General features: G+C 40.5%; 1 protein-coding gene and 1 long non-coding RNA gene across 2 annotated transcripts in view; one reads left to right on the plus strand and one right to left on the minus strand.

Moving 5' to 3' along the window:
* The window catches only part of LOC119145880 (amyloid beta precursor protein binding family B member 1 interacting protein), a 67170-nt gene that overhangs the window by 9087 nt on the left and 34899 nt on the right, over positions 1-23184 (minus strand). Inside the window, exons 8-10 of the mRNA XM_037382644.1 lie at positions 17872-17946; positions 16389-16532; positions 12875-12985 (exon numbers count right to left, since the gene is read on the minus strand). Coding sequence (XP_037238541.1) covers positions 12875-12985; positions 16389-16532; positions 17872-17946 — 330 coding nt within the window. The remainder of the gene's footprint in view (positions 1-12874; positions 12986-16388; positions 16533-17871; positions 17947-23184) is intronic.
* On the plus strand, positions 3-10713 carry LOC119145884. Its single transcript, XR_005103557.1, has 2 exons — positions 3-3134; positions 3361-10713. It is a non-coding gene; the product is annotated as an uncharacterized LOC119145884 (long non-coding RNA).

Genomic DNA, 23184 nt, shown 5'->3' on the forward strand with positions numbered 1-23184 from the left:
AAGATATCAATTTATAAAATAAGAAAAATGCAGAAATCCAACCACTACACAAAAGTATGAAGGCACACACAGTGACCTCAGTGAGAACACTGCCTATAGGTATCATGTCAACATGAAGACAATTAGAAAAATAATAATAAAAAAAAAAAGCAGCAAAAACAGAGTATAAGAACATTTTAAAAAGATGATACACGAGTTGCCACTGGCAGCATTTTCTTGAAATAATTTTAATGCACTGTAATATGAATTCAAGGGCTACAGAAATCTAATAGTGATCTAGATTGATCATAGATTAATGAAGTCTACAAATGCTATGGTTCAAGCAATGTATGAACACTGGAAGGAAACGTGCTTCTCATTGTGGTTTGTCATATGTAAGGCACCCAGACTGAATGCTGAACATAATTAGTTTTCAAAGAGTATGTTAAATTTGTTTAAGCATAAACTCTCAGCTGAAATAGATTTTTCCTTCTAACTGACTGCCTTTCTTCAGGCTGAGTTCTAGCTTTCTTCCTATGGATTTTTATTCTGCTTTATTCTTGCTGTTATTTGCCAACAGTTATGTAAACTGCCATATGTTCCAGATAGAGGATCATTCAAAATGCAACACCGTCAGAAGTAAACTTTTCATCTGTTTGTACCAGAAACCTTTACCATTTTTAAATCTTTTTTGTCCTTTTGGACAAAATTTAGGATCTCTTCTCCTTACTGATCAACACAGTACCAGCATGTGATGATGTGCCATTGCAACTCAAAGATCACCAAATGCCAGGCTGCCTGCTTGTCTGAGACTAAACATCCTCTCTAAGACTCTGAAAGAATTTCATTGCCCTGCTACAGCAGAGAAAGCTGTAAGTCTTTAGTAGCTTGTATGGACTAATACACTGCCATCTCTTGATACACAAGAAAAAGAATGAAACCAAAGGAAAAGGCTTCATTATCCCTCATTTATGTGTTCATTTTTATTTATATTCTTATAAATTATAGGTGCACAGTTAGGGAAATACTGTGAACGCACAAAACAGCAGCCAAACATGCTCTGAGAATTTGCTATTGTCAAACCTCTCTCTTTTCAGCCTGTGCAGCTGAAAGTTCAAAGCATACCTCCACCTAGCAGCAAGGACCCTGGTTTTATACATATTGTTAAGCCTCCAAAGCAGAGCAATGCTGGACGTGGGGAACTCGGCAGGACCTCTCGCAGGCTGTGAGCAGCCCACCAGCCCAGGGCTGATGTAGGTGCCAGAGGTCTCCTCGCAGATGCCTGCTGGTAGCAGTGCAGAGGCCAAATCCTGCTAAACTGGGTGATCCAGGGGTTCAAAAGCAGAACTGAATACAGAGGTCTTGCTCCTCAGCCACGTGTCCCTGCTTACCCCTCAGCACTGCAGACACCAGGCTTCCCTTGCTTGTGTTGGCCCAACAGTGGCCAACTGTTTAGGAGGCCACATTGCAATTCGAAGAAAAAGGAACTGGTCTGGGTTAAATATAACCCATTTCATCATGCCGTAGTTTTGGTTTGTTTTTTTAAAACCCAGCAGTACGCAGCATAGCCTCACATACAGCGTGGGGATAAGGGGCACTGTGGCTTGGGGAGAGAACAAGTAGCGAGGGATGGATGAAAGGATGGGACCACGCAAGCCAGTATTGCTGCCAAAGCCCTGTATCATCAAATTATGGAGCGAGAGTGAACACACCATGGAGGTAACTGCAAGGAAGAAAAAAACCAAAGGATATTACCCTTGAAGGGTCTCACAGCGACAGATGTGTCCCAGGGCAGTGCTGTGGGTAACTGCATTACAGCTCCCTGTGTGTTTGAACTCAGCTGCTCACACAGGTCATACTATTCACCATTTTTCTGCAAACACATAGCTGGCCGTCTCCCCTGTGAATGATGAATAAGCAAAGTCCACTTCAGCCCTCCGGAAGGGCCCATGGCTACCTTATTCTATTACCTTGCTCCCAGGCACTGCCAAGGTGAAAGCTAGGGACATGTCACATTGCAAGCCCAGAGATGCCAGCGTACTGGCACCAGGTGCCTTAACTGCAGGGCCGGCACCATGCCCACCCCATGGACCTGTGCCTCAGCCACCTGGTACACTCACAGACCGCCCCATTCACAGTTCAACAGACAGGACTGTAGCTTGCTGCAATACACCTATGCCACGTAGCAAACAAGAGGCAGTAACCAGGGTCCCTGGAAAACAGCCTTCTCCAGCTCCCCAGTGTCTGCCTGTCCCTGTCTCCAGCAGCCTCACACAGCCTGAATGCTGCTCAGAGTGAGCTCTGCTACTGCACTATGTGGCCAGGACACAATGCCTGACAAACCTTATTTCCTTCCACCATTTCTCTATTATGTGACCAAACACAGTGAAAAGCATCAGAGAATTCAGTCTGAATCTTGTCCTTAAAAGGGTACTGCAAGCAGGCACTTCTCTCTGTGTGGCTGAGTACAGCCCATAGACCTGGGTAACATTATCACCAACAGAGCCAAAAGAACTGGGAGGTGCAAACAAAGACATTGCAACCCTTGATAAATTAAATTCTTCAAGCACTTTTCAACAAGCAACTCGCAATTTTGCTCCAGTGTGTAAGGTCCTACTGAACCCAGCAGATGGCACCCAAAGCTTTCAAAAATGAAAAAAGCAAGGCTTTTTTTTTTTTTGGTACTCTTTCATGACAACAAAGTCCAATGTGTCTGCATATCTTCCCTCATTTTCAAATACCACACCTACAGTTTTTTGTTACCAAAAAAAAAAAAAAAAAAGAAAGAAAAGACTTCTGTAATTTAACACAGAATTCATGCAAACATCTGGAGGAAAGTGCACACTGCATAAACAAGGCAGAGGAAGCCATGGCATAGACCAAGCTAGGTAACGGCGCTGCACATAGACACAGCCCTGCCATGGGGATCTGCGGCTGCGGAGCTCAGAGGGGCTGCTGCAGACCTCTCCTCTGGGACACTCTACAGAAATACCAGTTCCACACAAACACCCGTACTGTGTCAGAGCAAAGGTCCCTGAACCCAGTATCTGGACTCTGGCAGTGGCCACAAATGGATACCGAGGGAAGAGAAAGAAGATGACCAGTATATATGATACACCCTTCTCTGTACTCACCTTGTCTGCAACTATTTTCAGGTCAGAGGATTTTCTGAGCTGGATGGGGATTTTCTGTATTTAGGTTCTTCAGTGGATTTCTCCTCCAGGTACTCCTGCAGCTTTTTATTGAGCCCAGAAAGAGTTCTGGCATCCACAACATCTTTTACCAACAATTTTCCCAGGTCTGCTATACAGTCTATGAAGAACCATCTCCTTTTGCTCTGAATCTGACTCCCACTAGCTTTGTATAACATTCTTGTTTCAGAAGAGACACTGAATGGCTGACCCCCATCCACACCTCTCCATGCCACTCCTGAGCCTAGAGATCTGCATCACATTCCTGGCAAGTTAACTCTTCTCCAGCCTACAAGCTTCTAGTCTCTGCAGTCATTCTTCAAGTCAAAGTCATTCCTTTCCTTTGCTTGTCCTTGTTGCTCCTCCTTGATCCTTCTCCAAGTTTATTGTATTTCTTTGAAATGAGAGGACCAGAACCACACAGGTGAGGGGAAACTATGGACATGTGTCATGGTATGGCAGCATTTGCTGTTTTACCATTTATGCCTTTTCTAATAACTCTTAATGCTCGATTTACATATCTGACCGGCACTGAGCACTGAAACAAGGCCTTTATGAAGTTATATACCGTATCAGCGTCTTGCTCCTGAATAGTACAGGTCAGCTCAAAGTTAGTAATTTCACAGGTGAAGTTCTGACTGCTTTTGACCCTATGCACATTACTGTGTGCATACCTAGACCATATGTCATTTATGATTTTACTGTTCAGAACCTCAGCCTCATAATGGCCTCCCAGAATTCTTCAGTCTGCCCTTTCCTCAATGATCTGAATAATGTAGCACCATCAGCCAGCTTCCTCACTTCACTGCTTACCCTGTCTATGAATATTTTGAGACTGTGGGTTTCTCACCATCCTGAGAAGCTGAGAGGGAACTGTCAGTGAATAAGGCTGTGTCTCATGACAGACAACATGAGAGTTATTTGCTGCCTGCCCTCTACCCTATCTTTTACTAGCTATTGTCTCCACTGGGCAATCCATCTTAACTACTGACATTCACCAGTGGGGCCTATTCCAAATTACCCCAATCAGTTCCTTGATTAAATTACTCCAATCAGCAACCATGATTAAATGCAGAGTCACAAGTATATTCTGTCAAATAGGGACTCAACTAGCAAGCTGCTGAATGCCCAGCTCTCATAAGGAAGGTTAAATACCTCAAAACCCTGCAGGCAGCCTGTATCTTTGCTTTGTAACAGCTAAGGACTGTACTGTCTCTCATTTTCTGAGAAGCAGCAGCAGCAGCATTGGCTCTCTTTTTATGTGAAACTTTACCAATGACACATAAAACATAACTTTGTACTGGACCCATAGCCCACTGAGGTTGACTGGAAATATCCCATTACCTTTCTTGAGCTTTGGATCAGGTCCAGGGAGGACTGTTCCATGCTGCCAGTGCAGAAGCTGCCCTCAGCAGCTCTGTGCAAGGCCAGACCACAGAAGCAAACACCAGCAGCACCAAGCTTAATACATAAGGTTTATACCTGTAAAAGATTATTAGTGGCTCAGATGGACGCATTTGGCTTCCCGTGGTTCTTTGATGCACGAAGCCTACTTTGAGTAATGTTTCAGCCAAGACCTGTCACCCCACCCCAGCAGCTTGCTCACTTGGGAAGAACTGTACCACAGTGAAATTACTTTGGCAGTACAAATGGCAGAAGTCTGCTATCAACACTGACCTTTATGAGCTTGACTCTCCACTAAAAGCTTCATGTCATATGCAAAATCTATTAGTACATAAAAGCACTGACTTAGGATAATCAATTCAGAGGAGAATTTGGACAGCTGAAAGTCCCTGGATATTATGATTTAATGTAAAGATCCACGGGAACCAATTTCCTCCTTTCACAGTTCCTGTATCTCAGGGTAGTTGTTTAGTACAGCACACAGACCTAAGGAGGTGTAGTCACCACACAAGTTTGGTTTTGCTAAACTAGATTCATAGTGCCTGTAATAATCTGTGAGACTAATAGAGGTTGTAACAATATCAATCATGACAGTCGTGAGAAATACTGTATTTTTAGGCAAAGTAACACTAACCTCAGTATGCCACAGCCTACACATCTCACACATAGACAGATAAATTACTTTGTTATGTGGTGCATACTGTGTCCTGAAAAGGTCATTAAAATTATCTGATAGCAAAGTGAAAACATCTCCTCTGGAAAGGTGAAGCACCTTTGCCTCTGAAACATGCAGCATCAAAACGAATTATGAAAGACGACTGTCTAAAAAGCAACTACCCCAGAACTCATAGTTTGAATGAGAAGTGGTAATATGCAAGTAAAAAGGGACTCCAGAATTTTTCTCACAGAAAAAAATGGAATCGTGCTTCAAAATGATACGGTGTATTAAAATGCAACATGATTTGTCTACAGAGAACTTTTTTCTCTGTTGATGTCAAAACTCTTAATAGTGATGAATTAGTTGCATCATTGGGTCTGTGTTTTTGGAAGTGTTGGAACCTGTCTAGTTACTTATTAAGGCCTGAGCACCTCAAATGTCAGGCTGCAAAGGGATGTGCTGTGTTCCATGCAGAAAAGCACTGAAAAGGCATGGAACAGAACCTAGTGTTCTCCTCTGACCCACTGTCTCCTCTGTAAGTATCAACTGTAGAGATAAAGAAAGCAGAAGCAATTGAATATAAAGAGCTAATTTTCTGGAGAGGTTTAAAAAAATATTTGTGCACAGATTACATTTTCAGATATAAAATAAACTCTTTGCCTAAGGAAAAAAAGATAAAACCATCGAAAACCTGACGAAATAGGAACTGAACTATGTGGTTTCTATGGTTTGTGCCAAAACAAATGACTAAAGGGCATGTGTGTATGAAATGAGAGATTATCCCAATAAAATGGTATTTTGCTTTGCCTTTGTCCAACACTGAAGATGAAAAGTAAACTGAATTTACTCAGGCATCTCATTGGATCCCTTGCCCCAAAATATATGGATCATTGCTCAGTCTCTGAGGCAGAAACAATAGCCAGAAGCATAGAGTTACTAACTTTGGATCAAAAGCTTTGGCTTTAGGCCAGATTTTCACCAAATGGTCAGTTTTTGGATACCTTATCTTCTACGTATGAACTTGTGCTATGTTGAACTAGATTCTCAGAAAAGCTGAGACTCTTCTGGCTCCCATGACTGCAAGGAGAATTAATACTCAGCACTTTTCAAAAATCACACCAATGTGGTTCAAATTTGCCATCTACTATTAAATGTGGTCAAATTCTGATGCTGTGCACTCTCTGCATTAAAATGACCATGCTTAATTGATCTTTTGAAGACATGTGTGAACTGTACAGAGATAAAACAGTAACTGTCCTATTATAAAGAAATGATACCTACATAAGGAAGATATGACCTACATTCCTCTAACAACCAAGGCAAAATTTTTAGGTCATTAAAAATACATGTAATAGCCACTGTAGCCAAAGAGAACTGCTTTATGCAGCAAATCATATTTTCCGAAGCTATTATATTCCATTTCCCACTGTCCATTCTCTGTCCTTATTCTCCCCATTGTTTATGCATCAATCTTGCAAAACTGTGTGCATGTACTATGACCGTAATCCCACATATCTGAAAGTGTTCTGTAATAGAGTATGTCTGCTTTTGCTTTTTCACTTTATTTAGCAATGAATCTTACTCTGAAATATTTATCTGAAGCATTCATGCTAACACAATCTTCAAACCTTTCACATGAAGAAACAAAAATCTCCTGTTTTCTATCCTCATTTCCTGCACTAGCCATTGGTTCTACATCTTTTTCCTACCATTTGCTATCACAAACATTGCTAATTCTCACCTTCTCCCTTCTTAACTGTCAATGTTTTGAATGTATTATGTACATGACTCAGTCTGGGACTGAGCATACTAGGTGTGAGGGAGGAGGGAACCAGCAGCAGAGCAACTAAATACTAAATTACTTGGTAGAATGATGCCACTGTTCCAAACAGACACTATTCTTGAAATCTAATTCTAAAATTCTTTAGATCATTAGAAATTTCTTTTAAAAAAAAATTAGTTTCCAAACGACACCAGGAAAACTTAGCTGTTTAGACTACACAGGAAAATGTGCCCAGCTGTGGAAATAGAGGATGATTTGCCTTTGTCTCAGTTAATCCCCAGGAAACCAATTTTTTTCATCCTAGATTAATTCAGCATTATGCACCATTACCTCCAGATTACTCAAGCACAACCAGCACCAATAAACTATAATTAAATCCACTCTTTGTCACAGACACATCAGACTGACTAAACCAGCAAATTTGCATATAGATTACCTTGCTATTTTGTCTGCTTCGGAGGAGTTTTCCACATGGTGTGACAAAACCAGCTTCTTGACTAGCGTGTGTGTGCACAGACACGCATTCTCAATGTACAAAATAAACATTATGTTCATAATTTCTGCTCAGTGCAATGGATGCTGTTGCTAGCACGATGAACTGATCCCTTCCCTCATGGTGGAATCCTTTGGTTTTGAGGGCTTTCAGCTTCAGAATATGAAATACCTCACAAAAGTCTCACCCATTTCCACAGTGTTTCCCCTGTAACATAGTAGATGGTGAAAGAGAAGGTCTGCAGGGAATCCATGCACAAAAATTCGCATTTGTAAATGCAAAAGCAACTGTGAGGAACCAAGCCACTCCAACTGGCACACTTGCTGCATGTGGTGTGTGAAATTACTTTTTCTGTGAAGGAAAGATATATTTGTTCCCTCATCGTTTCTCTCCCAGGAGTGACCAGCACTCTGCAGGGTGGCGGGGACGGCCGTGCTACTACCCTCTCCCACCTCCTCTGCATGGAACAGAGGGACAGATCTGACCTTAACAGGTGCAGGTTTGAGTGAAGGTCTTCTTCCACACTTGGCTGCCCTTTCCCTTCCTCTTTTCTGCATATGGAGGTCTCTATTAAGAAAAGACTCACTTCATCTGATGTCAGTGAAGGGTGGGATCTTAAAATTTTTGTAAGTGTTACATTTACGCTGAGTAGGAAATAGGAAGAATCTACATGCTTACAGAAGCAGATGTCCCAAAAGCATTTATTTTATTCAGAGACTCAATTTTTAATATGCCGAGGCTTCTTTGTGTTGTTTTTTTGTTTTACACATGGGACTTCCTTTCAGGGAGGAAGGCTTGCTTAGCAGTTATATAAGGTTATATATAGCTCAGCACAGACCAAGTAGCTACTAGGAAATAAGAGCTCTTCAAGCTTTACAGTTGCCCCAAAACTTAAGGATTCCTAAAAGCCAACTCCATTGGAGCCTCTGCCAAGCTGCACTCTCATCTTCAGGACCCAGCCACATCAGTTCTGGTTTGCTGCACAGGGACAGCTAAAGGTGACCCTGCTCTCTGACACCAGCCAGCCAGCTGGGCTCTTTTCAGTTGGTCCCAGCTGGGCTTTCAGCTGCCTGAGAGAAGCTGATATGAGGAAGCAACTGCTTTGTTCAGTTACTGCAGTTGTCTCCTGAATCATCCTGAAAGGAAGCTCCTGAATAAGCTCAGCAAAGTGCTTTCTTTTTTCTGGTAGACACTGTGATGTGTCTTTGAATTCTTTCTGGCTTTTTCTACCCTTTTCCCCATTATCTCCTCAGTGTCTTGATGGTTAACGAATATGCAAAAACAACCCCATTTTGTTCTGAGCTACAGTATATGAAATGGGGTGCTGATGTAATGGGAAGAAATGATGGACAAAGAGCACTCACAACACATCATGCTTCTCTAGCTGTAAGAGGAACATCCTACAGGATGGATCTGCAGACAAGATATTTTTATATTTGAGCTAGTTTAAAACAGCTAGTCCAGGTGCAGTTCCAACATCACAGGCTGCAAAAACTACCCCAGCTTCTGGCTAAGTATCAAAGCAACCCACTCATGATGACCATGACCTTGTTGATACGCTAACACCAGCCCCCAAGACAGCATCAACCAAGTAACGCAGGTATGACCACTGAAATTGAAATTAAATGGCTAGATTAAAAAAGAAACAGGACAGAGAGAGCTGCCAGCTCCCCGTGACTGGATGCATCTTAGCTGGGACAGGCACTAGGACCAAAGGCTCACTGTCTTTGTAAGCCCCTTGCTCCACTGTAGCCTAACAGAAGAAACTGGAAAAAAAGGTTGAATCCCATTTAGAGACATCAAGGTGAAGCTACATTCAAAGAAATGTCTTGAAGATTTTGAGGCAAAAGCCCACATAGTTCAGAGCAGGGTCAGACAACCTGAGAAATCTCATTGTTTTAGCTAAAACCAAGTCACCAGGGCTGTGATTAACATTAGTTATAGCATTCCTCTTTCCCGTAAGTTCTTGGTGATGCCTGGCACATAGAGACAAAAATGGCAGGAATGCTCTGTTTGTTCTTGTAACATCTCTTGAGAGCTCTTCCCTCTGTAAAGACACATCATAAAGATGACCAAGGCTGGAGGGAGGCAAAAAGAAATGTTTTATCTTTTCCACTTGCTAGCATGAGACAGGACCTTTGAAGACAGCTACAAATGTTACAGGTTTTAGTCTAGTTATTTGTTTTAGAAGGCTCATCATTCAAATGGGGACTGGAGGAAAAGAAGGGATGTTTCCCTCAAGCATGAGGCCGTACTCAACTCCACCTCAGCCCACATCACTGGCCATTTGATGCCATTTGAATGAACAAAGGGCATTTCTCCTGTTCTTGAAGTAAGGATGCCAATTAGATTAACCAGTAGGAAATACAGTATTTTTTTCAACTCAATGCTCAAATCTGGGAAATTATGTCTGGTTCTGAATTCAGCAGGATTTTCCACCTAGCACAGAAACAAGATACTGCTGAAGCTGTTAAGTCCTTGCATTTCTTCCTCACAATAAAGTACAAGCTGGTCTCTTGCCTTTGAGCTGGGCAGTTTCTTTTGCTAAGTTTGAAACACAGCAAAGCAAGTTACTTGGCTAATGACTGCTCACTGTTTTGACACAGCTATTCCTAAGGGGCACCTTAGAAAGATACAACTCTTTTAAAAAATGTAGTGGCATGCTATTATTCAAAACCCTTCCAAGTGGTGTTACAGCTTGCTGGAGCTAATAAGGCTGCAGACTAACCTATTTTCCAAAATATGAAAATCTCCTTTGATTTACAGGCATCTTCAGTGAACAGCTAGCATGGGCTATGGCTGCTACTCTTCCAACTGCTTTCCCCCACTTGCTTTAAAGACAGATAATCTCCTGCAGCCAACGCAAACAAGTAACCAGAAGAGAACCTCTGCAGAGCCCCCGGTCCCAAGGCACACACAGGGGAATGAAAGAGCTTTGAAGAAACAGCAGTGCAGCCTTGTGGAGAAATTTCCATCTGGCTTGGACTGAGATGGGCGTCTAAGTTCCTTAAAAATTACTAGGGTACCAGTACAATAAAGATGTTTACCTGTTAAAATCTATTGCCTTTTGGTCACTGCACCTGCCTGCAAAAGTACTGTCATTTCATCTTGAGGACTTTATTCTCAAAATATGGCAGGATGAGAGATATCTCGAGAATGATGGTTTGTTTTCCTTCAGCATCTCAGGACAAGTGTGTCCCAGCAAGAAAGATACTTTCTTCTGGGAGACTTCCATATAAAAACAGACAGGAACAAAAATTGACTAAGTGTAATAAATGACTCCGTGTTCCTGTCCATACACTTTTGTGTCACCAAGCATCCAATCATTTAACTTTGCTCCTTCCCTCAGCCCACAGATCTCCAGTTGCATTACACCCTCAGCTCCAGCCTCCAAAGGTAAGAGGATATGAACGAACTCATCTCCTGCATGCCTTCAAAAAGGTATATATAGAATTCAAATTAATGTACAGAAATCACAATAAATATGAAACTCTCCATTGCATCACCCTTAGAAAGCCATTGTAAGCGGAATGCTTCCACTTCTGAAACAACAGAAGACGTGAAGATACCAATACTTGCCCATACTTCCTGACCAACTCCAGCCACTGCAGAAGACAGCTGTTAAGAGAAGCCAAGTCTGAAACTGAGCTGGTCAGGAATCTACCAAATGCTGATTTGTGGGAATTAAAATGAAGAACAATCACTGTAACATAATCTATTCATCACTAGGTAGTGTCGCTCAGATATAATGATCTTATCAATATGATGTTTATTCTAGTATACCGCAAACACATTTTAGAAGCATCACAGCAAACAGTTTTGCTAAGCGGGTTTCATACATTTATAAGCCTATTACACATAAAGCTTTCCCCAGTGAGCTTTTGATCTTGTTCTTCACATTTCACATTGAGAGTACAGGACTAACATCACACATCCAATAGAGCATTTCAGTCGTCGTGACTTTTTTTGTATAAGTTCTTATTTATAGCATACCTCTTTCCACAAAAGATGGCCGTAAGTCCAGAAAGTTTTCCTAATTGTTGTGAACAGTTAAACACATTGCTACATACACTTCAAAAATCATGCTTTTATTTTCATCTGATCAGAATGTGAAAAACTCTTATTAGTCAAATAATTCTTTGACCAGACATCTGTTTAGAAAATCAATTTCCCCTTATTTTTTAAATCAGCTCCCCTTTTACTTTTTTTTTCATTAGAAGTTGTATTTTTCAGAAATAATGCCTACCTGCTAACTTCAGAAGGCTCACCCCTGTTTTACAAACAAGGATAAAGTGGCTTTTTGCAGAGCATTTTGCAGAGAACTATAGTATTAAAACCGGTCATCTGTGTTAATTAGACACATCTGCTTCAGAAAGTAAGTCTGGTCTATAAACCACTTCTGCTTGGCCATGTGTAAATTAGGCTAGCAGACATTTTGAAACTGAATAAAAAAGCACTGTAAGTGTGCAGCTACTGCCAGAAGTATGGTTTGTGACCTCTGAAATGAATGTTTCCCATACTTCTTTTCTGAGATAGGAAGACAGTGTGTTTTCTAATATCTTGTTGGCACTGCGGGCCAGTGCAATAGAGAAGCGTCAACAAGATTATCTTCCTTCTTGTACCAGTAATCCCATTGTAATCTAAAATCTGTATTAATGACAGATAGCAAGCAAGGCCTAATTACTGCAACCTCAAAGCTTCATTTCTGCTATCTGAACTATGTAAAAAGCATAGGCTTCTTTTCCTTTCCTGAAAGAAATGCAGAATTGTCAGCCTTTTTGCAGTGCTGTTGCCTGGAGAGGCAGCAATAAGATACTTCAACAACAAACACTGATTTTCACGAGTGGGTGAAAAACGTCTTTTGCCCTCCTGCCACAAATAGTTGCATAATAAAATATGGCAACTGAGATGTTTATTCCTGCAAGATTTTGCATCTCAGTTCAACAAACCACTCAACAGGTACAACTATACTGCAAATAAAAGGTAGACTTACTTCTTAGTAGATAGTCCACAGCACTTATAATGTCAACGTTAGGGACTGCCAGTCTTAATCAGACATCTGCCTTGTGTGCCATTTGTCCAGATGTGTCCAGTCACCTGAACAGTCTGAATATGGAAGCATATTCAGGCTTGTTTTGAAGACAACTTTATAGACCCAGTGCAGACATATATCATAGGACTACAAGTCCTTAAAATTAAGGTTCTAAAGACCTGTTGCTGATCAACAATGAAGCGAAGAAGAAAATAGACATGACTTTGCAGGAGGTATTCTATCTCAGGGTATCCAAAGCTTCGAATTTAAACATGTTTACATACAAAAGAACCTCTGTGTGACATTTGCAGAACTTAGGGTTTGTGTACATTACCTTTAAGACAAAGCAGTGATCTGTAGGCGCCTTATATTTCACTTTGTGTTGAGAACCATAATAAACGTTCATATTCTCAAACTGAATGAAACATGCCAGATCCCGTGAAGTCTATAAATGAAAACCAAGTACATCGTTGTTAGAACAAATTGAATTTTGATGTGAAACTCATTAATAGGACTTTTTTCAAGTGCGTTAATGCCAATGTTTTTTACTTTTTCAGCTGTCATGAAGTTGACTGAAGAAAGGTTAATTTTAAATGTGTGCATTCTTAAACTAACAATTGAAAAAGGGTCAGTACACATTAGGAATAATATATAACACAAACAGTGCAACATTTTGTTGCTGTTCTGGTTTTGCTGTGCTTTATTGCTTTTTGTGAAGATTTTGGCTTATGGCTAACAAGACCAAATAGAACACCACAGTAACAATTAACTTTAGTAAAATAGATAAAGGCCTAGCAACTACATCCTTACAATTCTAAGTGGAGAAAGGAGGTTTGGGGTTCCAAATTCTTTTGAGAGCTCGTTTTTCTTCAGTATGTCACAAACAAGCTCTCATCAGGAAATAAGCACTCATGTAATCTATTTTGCTTTGCGTTTTCTCAAATTTACTGGCATCATTCCTTTTCTGTTTATTGCAACATTTGCCGGTTCACAATATATTGCTAAAGTAACAATGTTTCTGTTGCTGGCACACTTCTCAGTGCAGAATTCTGCATACAAAGCATAAGTTTTGCAATTCTTTGAGTGGAAATGCAAAAGAAACCAGGAAATTGTGGAAAAAAAACCCCAACACCAAACCACAAATCCTCTCTACCCCTAAGACTGGGGTTTATTTCCACATATGAAGGTTCTTCTATGCTGTTCTCATTCTTACTGATACTTTTATTACAATACACCCTTGAGTTGGATTTATTTACAAATTGAGTTTGCAAGTAAGCTTTGTGGGGAGAGGAAAAACTCCATAGTATATGTAGACAGGGCTTCTCTCTCTCCCATCTCCCTTGAAGCTGATGTCAAAGATTTTGTCATTGACTGTGTGGACCTAGGATTTTCCAACACTGTAAATTCTTAAATGTGCTCAAATCAATGAGTTGATCCTTTTCTTTACAAACCAGGTAACAGCAATTTAGAGCAATATGAATGCAGTTGTCATTTTCTTCAAAGTAAGGAACAAATTTTTATGCAAGGGATAAAGGCACTTATTGCTAGCATTTCTGCAATGTTAAATGACAAAGCAACACATGTAACAAACACATTTTAAAATTGTATCTGCAATTCTGCCTCTGCTGTTTTGTGACCCTGTCCATTAACAGCATGTTTCTGAATGGGATGTGAGTAATGCTGAAGAAAGAAATTAAGTCAGCAGTGCTGACTGGTGCTTGGTTTCTTAAAAAAAATACAAAACCAAAACAGAACCAAAACCACCAAAGGCGTGTGTGTATAATTACCTGAATGTGTCTCTGTATTTTCACATTTGCCATGTGTTCTACAGCCAACATGAAGTGTCAAAAGTATGCCAGATTTACAAATGAAAACATGATTATATGATGAACTTCAAAACAGCTGCAGCAGCTGAAGATACTATTGTCTGCCAACTGTTTGTTTCTGTACCTCAGTGAAAGATCATTCTACCCACAACTGAATGACTTCAGCAAGGTGCATGTGCATTCTTCATACCACCCTGACATGGGATGAACTCTCATAATTTAAGGACTTTGACTGAAGAGCTGTACTGAATTCTGTTGCAGTGCTTCAAGATGTTTAGCACCCTAACTGCAGCCTGCTCATCTACCAGAGATTACTGTTTCCACAAAAGACAAGTCTACCTGAGCCTCAGCTGTTCCAATACAGAGCCCAGTAACTAACTTAAATCACCATTAAACATAGATTTGAACTGAGAAACTTGACCTTCTCTGGAACGGCTGAGGCATGGACGTACGCATCCTTTTGCTGAAGGCTGTTAGAGAAGCAGGAGCAAACAGTTGATTGTGATACCATTTAGCTTAACTATCTGCTAAAGAACTAGCTTCAAGGTCCTCTGTCCCTGCAAGTGCCTGAGTTGGTGATATAGTGAATTTGAAACACTCACACAGTTCCTTAAAATGGCTCAGTTATAGGCCGGGTGCTGTACAGGGTGCAAGGACTAACAGGCAATAAAATGTTAAACAGCAGTTAAAAGACAACTGCATGGCTCCATCCTGAGCCTATGCTTGCAGTCTATTACCTGAAAAAATGGAAGCACTTTCCTCATTTGCACTATGATGGAAAGTCACTGAAACTGGTATGATTGGGTGATGAAAAAAGGCTGTGTAGCTATCAGTACATGCTTGCCCTGCTTTGGCACCATTCTGCTGGCCACCGTTGGGGGCAGGCTACAAGGAAATGTCCAAGATGGACTTTTCATTTGAGTATTCTTACACTCTTCCCACCTTGAGTCCCTTCCAAATAGCATTCTAGTTCCTAATTGATAGGATGTTGTGTGTCTGCAACATGATTTGAGGTTTGAAAGCTGTTATTTCAGGGTCAAGTAAAGTCATAATAAATTGCTGTGAAAGCAGCAAGGTAATCTAGGTCTGTGTTTCACTGAGATTGGAATATAAAGACAGGTCACTGGAGCAGCAACGTGGCATTCGTTTACAAGCTATCAATTTTATTTTACTTTTCCTTTGCAATTTAATTGGGGAATAGCAAAACAGTGAAGTTTCACAGCAGAAATCATAACAGTAAAGCTCCATCTGCAATACCAGAATTTTCAAATATGAAGCATTAGCAGAGCTGTAAGTGGTAACAGACGTGGTTTTCAGAATACAAAAAAAAGCCCCAAAACCATCAGTCCCAGAAGCGGCCATTCTACCTCACCACTGTGGAAATGAGAAGCCAGTCGCCCTTATGTGCAACACATTCAGGATCTCTTTGCTTCTCCAGTGCTGGCAATTCAGACTCTAAATTTTTGCAATACTAAATGTCAGTGCATTTGATTTGGTCAGGTGGATGCTTCTGTCTCATTTCTTTCTACACAAAAAGCACAACACACTCTCTAGGTAAAGATCACCACAGGAAAAAAACATATAGCGTTTCTGCATGGTGGTTACTGGTGCAGAAAGTCGGTATCAAACAAAGGAAAATTCCACCTTTTTTGTGATAAGAAATGAGTTTACTTGAGAATTTTTTAAATATTCTTCCACAAGAAACACATATAACAGTGAAGCACTTTGGCAGCATAACACGAGCTAAAGGGTGCTGTGCTGTTTTTCTTTCCCCCACTGACTTCCGGAGGAGCATTTCATTAATGCTTTTATCCATCCATAGAAATCAAAAGGAGAGAAATGTGACAGGATTCAGTGCCTACATTCTAATATTTGCACAAGTGGTGTAGTCAAAGTTAAACCAAAGAAACCACAACCCTCCCAGATGCACCAGACAGTGCTCTTAAAATGTCACCTTGGGAGTTCTTCACTTTCACCTCCATGAATTGTTTTATTGCTAGAGGGATTATTTGGCTTCCTGACCTTGGTTTTTCCTTTGGGTACATAATAAATTCCAGAAGCTCGCAGAAGAAAATAACGCCTCTTCCAGGACTTTTTTCCATCTTCTTTTAAATAAAGGGCCCCTTCAAGCTCTGGCACAATGACAGATGTCCCACAGAAGCTTTCCTGTGCAACAAGAATAATAATATACAGAATAAATATATTTACATACAACCCTATTAATAAATAGCAGAAAAATGCTCCCTTGGAGAAAAAAAAAAAGGACAAGACATTTCCTGTGACAGCAAACATACAAATATGGGCAATGTAGTTACCAGGGAGATGAACATCTTGGGCAAAAGAAACTTCCAAGGTAACATGGTAACTCAGCCATGAGAGCTGGGTGCTGCTCACACTGGAAAAGAATGCTCACAAAACCTCCATTCACTAAAGGGTCAAGCAAAAATGTACAAAAGGTTTTAACTAGACATAGATGTGCTCAGTGAAGGCAATAGAATGGTTGGTACTGCTGCTGTTGAGTTTTCTGTTGCTGTATCTATAGGTTCTGTAGATAAAGAGTTCTGTGGAGAGAATCCTTAGAGACTGCTTAGAGCTCTAAAAACAGCTAAAGAAAAAAAATCCCCCTTGATCTCTGCTTCCACTTGAAATACATACTAGCATTTACAACACTGTTTAAACAAATATACTTTATTGTTTGCTTGAAGGACCTACTGTTGGGTAATTTTTAATGCCAACACGCTTATTACTTAATGTTTTCATTTAGAATTCACCAGGATTTCTGCTGGTTGAAACATGGTGCCTTCATGAGATGCACTTCTTTTGAAATGGGAATCCTGTCACCTGAGAGCAGCATTTCCTTTGTGAACTTTTACCAAAGTTAAAATGCTTGCCAGGAGAACTGTGAAAACCTTTTCTTTCATATAGCTCTGGATTTTTCCCTCTCAAACATACAACTGAAGTAAAACTTCAGCAGGAAAGGCAAAAGGCTAAACAAACTTTCTAGAAAAGTGCAAAGGTTCTTTTTCTGTTGCAGTACAGCTAATAATTTCAGGTAGTGAGAAGTACATCTACTTCTAATCCACAAGATAATTGTTTGCTACTGATTAACCTTACTAACAATATTAAGTCACAAGGGATGGCCTAAGGGTGTGGTAACAGCTGGTTCTTTTATTCTTATTTGTACAACACTGCTTTTATTGTTATCATAACTTTACTCGTCATAGAAACACTAGATAAAAATATTTCATGGCACTGGGATCTATAACAACAAAATAATTCTCCATCATTTATTTTCTCTGCTAGGGGATACAATCTGCATTTTTAATGGTGAGCAACAGATGCAGAGGAACATCAACATATTAAACCTCAGACACAAAGACACCAACCATCACAGAACTTCCTGTTACATATTTGCCCAAAGAACTAACCACTGTTGTTGCACAGCAGATGCAGATGGTGACAGTTTTGGTGACATTTGCACCATCAAACTAGCATGCTGGCTTACCTCCAGTAAAGCCTCTTTGTTTTTATCGTTCATTTCATTGCTTTCATTCTTCCCTTTGTCTGCCAGGTAGAAATTCTGATTAAGACACAAAAGGAATTAATGTTCATTATAAGGACAGTAATACAAGTAACTAGATCACTACAAATCCATTCAATAGTTACTCAGTCTTTCAATATTGAGTACCCAAGCCAGCAGATGCAAGAGGCAGATGCTTATGCACTCTAATAAAAAACTTTAATCACAGCTGCCTGCTCATGAGTTTTAATTCTTTATTTTGAATATAATTCAAAAGTAATACAAAATTACTTTTGCCTATGTATAGACAGCCTCCGAAGGTTTTATAAACACTGGCTTACGTTTTTGGGTGTTTTTCTGGATCAATGGGTTTGATTTTCATTCCAATTTTCACCACTTCCTATATTATTACAGGCAGTAGAGAACATAACATTTTATTGCATGCTGATATATGATGAATACAATGCAGTATCAAAAGGCTAGAGAGCATTTTTCCTAACAACCCAATTTACTGATTTGCTCACTTCATATCTGGCACTATGGATATAACTCGGCTCTTAATTTTTATTAAGAGCACTCATATGCCAAAGCCTTTATCCAAAGTTACTACTCTCTACTTTTAAACCCTCATTCATAATCTGCAAAGTATTTTCATGCAGTGAAGAAGGTATTAAAAAAATCTAGAAGAAATCAGAAGAGATGATCTTGGCACGTGTGCTTCAGCCTACTGAAATAAAAGCCTACACTTTGAAATTACTCTGACTCTGTGACAGAGGGCTGTGAAGCTGCAGCCACCCTCAGAGGACTCAGTGCCTGTCTGCCCCTGCAAACAAGGAAGCACAGCTCCTGATGCAGTTACCAGTAGAAATAAATTCACCTACTGTTAAACAGCAAAAGTTTTTGCATTCATCTGCATTGTACAGACAGACAAAATCTCGATTTATCAATTTAAAAAGCATACAGCTAAATATCACAGTATGCAGAACATAATGCATTATTAAAAGAAGGGGGAATAATACTGGTTTGTTTGCTTCTCCCTATGCTCTATGACATACGTGTAAATTCAGGCAGTGGGAAGGTTGCTCAGGACTTTGCTAGGACTTGTGTGCCAGAGCACGTGCAGTGGCTTTGCTCAACAGCAAGCATGGCCTGATAGCAGAGCCCAGCTGCCTGCAGGCATTAAGGCAGAAGCTGGGTGTGAAGCAAAGAGGCAGATCAAGGAGCTATGCCATGCATCAAGTAGCATTTGGATCCTTGGGCTTGAGGCCAGAATGGTAACAGTCAATGTTCACTTGATCTATCATTTTCTAAACAAAAGGGCATGTAGAAGAGGAGCTTGGGTTTGGAAAATACCTGATGCATGGTCTTACTGATTTCCCTGGAATTAGTCACAAAGCTAAGTTTGCAGGACAAATGGCATAAAAATTGTCCCATTTGTTTGGGACATAAAACACCATTGTCTAGGAAATAGACAAGATCGTAAACCTCCAACAAATTCTGAAAGCTATCTACTTAAAAATTACTCCTAACTCTGTAATTCTTCAGCTATTCTGTAGGAAGAAAACTAAGGGTTTATCTGACTTCTCATCTCTCTCCATTTTTTCATGTCTCAAGAGTATGAGAATGTGGCAACTTATTTATATGCCTAGAACCCCACAATGACTAATCTGCACACAAATGCAAACATTACCAAAAGACAAATGAGAAGCATGTAAGTGAAGGAACATCACTGTTGCTGCAGTATAAGAAAGAAACAAACAAGCAGCAAATCTGCCCTGCCGACAATACCATGTTTACAGCAATGAGATTTATCTGAAGTGAAACCTTGCTCTTGCACAAACCACATCATCTTTTTTAAGCGGTGCCTTGAACAGCTGTCTGCCAGAACACAAGCCTCACAGCTGATGGTTTTTGGAGGGGCACCAGGAGAGGAAGGGGAAGAGGTGTGGATGATCTCAAAAACAGTTCTTTAAAAAATATGAACTTTCACGAAAGCAGTAAGTCAGACAGGAGACATCAGAAACATAGCCACCTGCAGTTTGGCTTATGCTGATGCCATGTCTCTGGTGTGAACACAAGAAAGAAACTTGAAGACTCAATACAACAGACAGTTATGCTAGGAAACGGAGCTGGCTCTAGACTGCCTCGGCACATTTCTAGTCCATGGACAAAGGCAAGCAAACACTAAGGACCACAGCTTTGTGCCTTCATCTGAAGACAGTATTCATAGTGGAAAAAACCCAAACCGGCTCAACACAGAACCTGCTTAAAAGTGTGTTTTCAGCAATGCCTGCCTACACAACCCAAAACCATAGGTTTGACTGAGTGATAATGTTCCTCTTATCCCACTGGAAAAAAAGATACTGTTCTGTGCAGCTGTAGCAAGGCCTCTGTACCTATGCAACAGCTCTGCATGACAGGGAGCACTATCACGGCACGGCTGGCTTGATGTCGGGACACCCAGTTTTGCATTGATGAAGGTATGAAGAGAAACCTCAGAGGGCACTGTTAGGCTGGGTTGGGCTTCCAGACTTTGGGATGGATTTGCAAAGTAGAGGGACATGCAAGCTGTAATCTGCCTTCTTCTATAGATCATTATAAAGACATAGTGCAATCCCTAAAATACACAATGAAGATTTATCAAGGTAAGTAAACCTTATCACTACCCCAACAAGGCTTGGCTCATCAGCTTTACTACCAGCAGGGAGAGCATTCATCTGGCTCACTCAGCCTTCAGTGCACTGATAATAAGAAAATAAAACTCCTCCGATTACAACTGATTCACTTTCAGGCATCTGGCATTTATTTAGCAGAAATACAGACCACCCTGCACTGACATAATCAATGGTAAAGAGAGAAAGTTTGTAATGCTATCCATACTGGATACATCTAATGATATACATACATACATCTAAGAACACAGTTTTTCCTTAGGGAAACAGGGCTCTGTCACCAAAACCAGCGTTACACAGACATACAGTCATCTTTCACCTGTCAACACACATTTCATTTATTGCTGATTACCTCCTTTATGTCTCTGCCCTGAAATCTGGAAGTACACGGCACTTACTATTTGTTAGTGGCTAAAAATCTGGGGAGCAGACTGTACGCTGTAATTGTTTTATCACTGTGTGGTCTCCTATTTTTGATCAGAAGCATTCATCCTATAGGAGGCAAACCGCATGTGTCCATAAGAGGTCATTCCAAGTCCAGTGGTCAAAGGTCATGATAAAAGGCAAGCTCTTTCCTGTCTGAGGACACCACTGGGAAACGCATGTTTGGTTTGTGATGTCAGGTCATTAATGGGACAAGACGTGGCTACAGGGCAGCTCTCTACATATGTCTACAGATTTAACTATTTTTTATATTCAAAAGACAATGTCTTTCTCTTGATGGAGAGCTGAGCTTACTTAACAGGATGGACTCATCCTATCGGGCTGATAACATAAGAAAGCAAACATAAAGGGTGATATTTTACCAAACAAAAAACATGATGGTACACTTTGTCATTGGGTTTTCTTTGTTTGCTCTGTTTGGATTATTTGCTGCAGAGATGAGCAGTCAAGCGTTTTTGCTTATTCCCTGTGCCTACACACCCTAGACCAGCTGAAGCCGACACACAAAGCCAGCTGCTCTCTCATGCCATTCTGCCTGACTCGGACTCATGCAGAGCTACAGCAGGAGTTTTGACATGTACTGCTAGCCAGGTATGACATCCTTAAGAGGCGTTACGCCAGCATTTCCCCCTGTGCTTATGCAGGACAGTGGTAAAACTAGCTGATGGACCATCATTTACATTAGCTTTACATTAGCAGGAAAATTCATATGCACAAAAGAAAATCCAGTAAAGATTTTATAGCCAGCTTAAGTTAATTTTGTGCTTTGTACTGCAAAGTCTATGCATACAACCTTTCCACTTAGGGATACAGCCATCTCCTTTTGTGTGGAAAAGCAGGTGAAAAAAAATCAGGCTGTATTTCTCTCCACTGTATAACCCTCAAACAGTGGAAGACAGAAGGTGTTTTCAATAGGTTCAAAGTACATTCCTGGTGGCATGTAAGAAAACCAACCTTGGATCATGGTAGAAACAGTAGCCTTAACTACTGCACTGCCAAACTCTCTGATCAGCGTTCAACGTCTCTATATTCATTAAAAAATTTCCTGAATGAAACAGCACCTCTCTCATACCTTTCATCTTTTTTCATACACAGCCCCATGCAAGCTGGAATGCAGCAGCTACTTGGCAGTAGATAGCAAAAAAATAGTGTTCAAGACAGCATTCTCCCTCTTCTTCCCCTTCCATTTAGGCTGTATTTTTGTTTTTAAGCTGTTGAAACTGTTTTTCCTGAAGATCTGCAAGGTCCACAACAGCACAAATCAGACAGCGTGCAGGAAACAAGGCAGCTGCTCCATGCTTATAACTACTTTCTTTGTGAAATGAGCTGCCAGTTTATGCTCATCCAACCTGCGCCCAGAACGAGGTGAGAACTGGCCAGCTCACATCCCATTTCAGCCCACTGCAACCGCGTACTGAATGCAGCATGCTTTGTGCAGAAAAAAACAACCCAGAACATAGCCATATTTGCAACCTGTAACATGATGTGTCCCCTAAAAAAATGCACATTAGAAATATTAGAGGACACGTATGATTGCTATGAAAATCACAAAAGTAAATAAATAAATTAAGCTGAAGGCAAAGCTCTTTGATGCCCCAAAAACTTGATTTTCAACTCTGTTCACTTGATTTTATAATGTTTGAAGAAATCACTACAGGTGACTTTTCATGCCTTGAGGACGGTGTCTTCAGCATCAAAGAGGGGGGAACACAGAACAAATGAAAGACATACATAGGCTATGATGCAGCTAAGAGCAAACAATATGCTGGTTAAAAGTCACCTGCGAAACAGTTCAAATATTTAAAGACTGTTTCTGTGTTACAGTCCCAAGGCAGAAAAAGAGAAGTATTTATTGAAGTAGCATCTTCCTGAAACTATACCATGGTCTGAGATACACTAATAGAGAAACTGAGGGACTACAGAGAAAAACACTTCCGTTTTTCTCACTTCTCTCTTTTTGCACATTTGCCAGCACACCCAGCAATTGGGTTCCCTACCACCCTTCTGTGTTTCCTTCACTGCGTAACAGTGGAAACAAAAGAGAAACCTTGATTCACAAAGGTGGTCAAAGTGGTAAAGAACAAAAGTATCACCTGGTGGATACTAGCCCAATTTTACTGACTTCAAAATATTTAAGCATAAAACTCATTATAGCTGTCCAGTTATGAAAGATATTAAAAAT

The sequence above is a fragment of the Falco rusticolus genome, chromosome 4, assembly GCF_015220075.1.
Source record: "Falco rusticolus isolate bFalRus1 chromosome 4, bFalRus1.pri, whole genome shotgun sequence".
Taxonomy (NCBI): domain Eukaryota; kingdom Metazoa; phylum Chordata; class Aves; order Falconiformes; family Falconidae; genus Falco; species Falco rusticolus.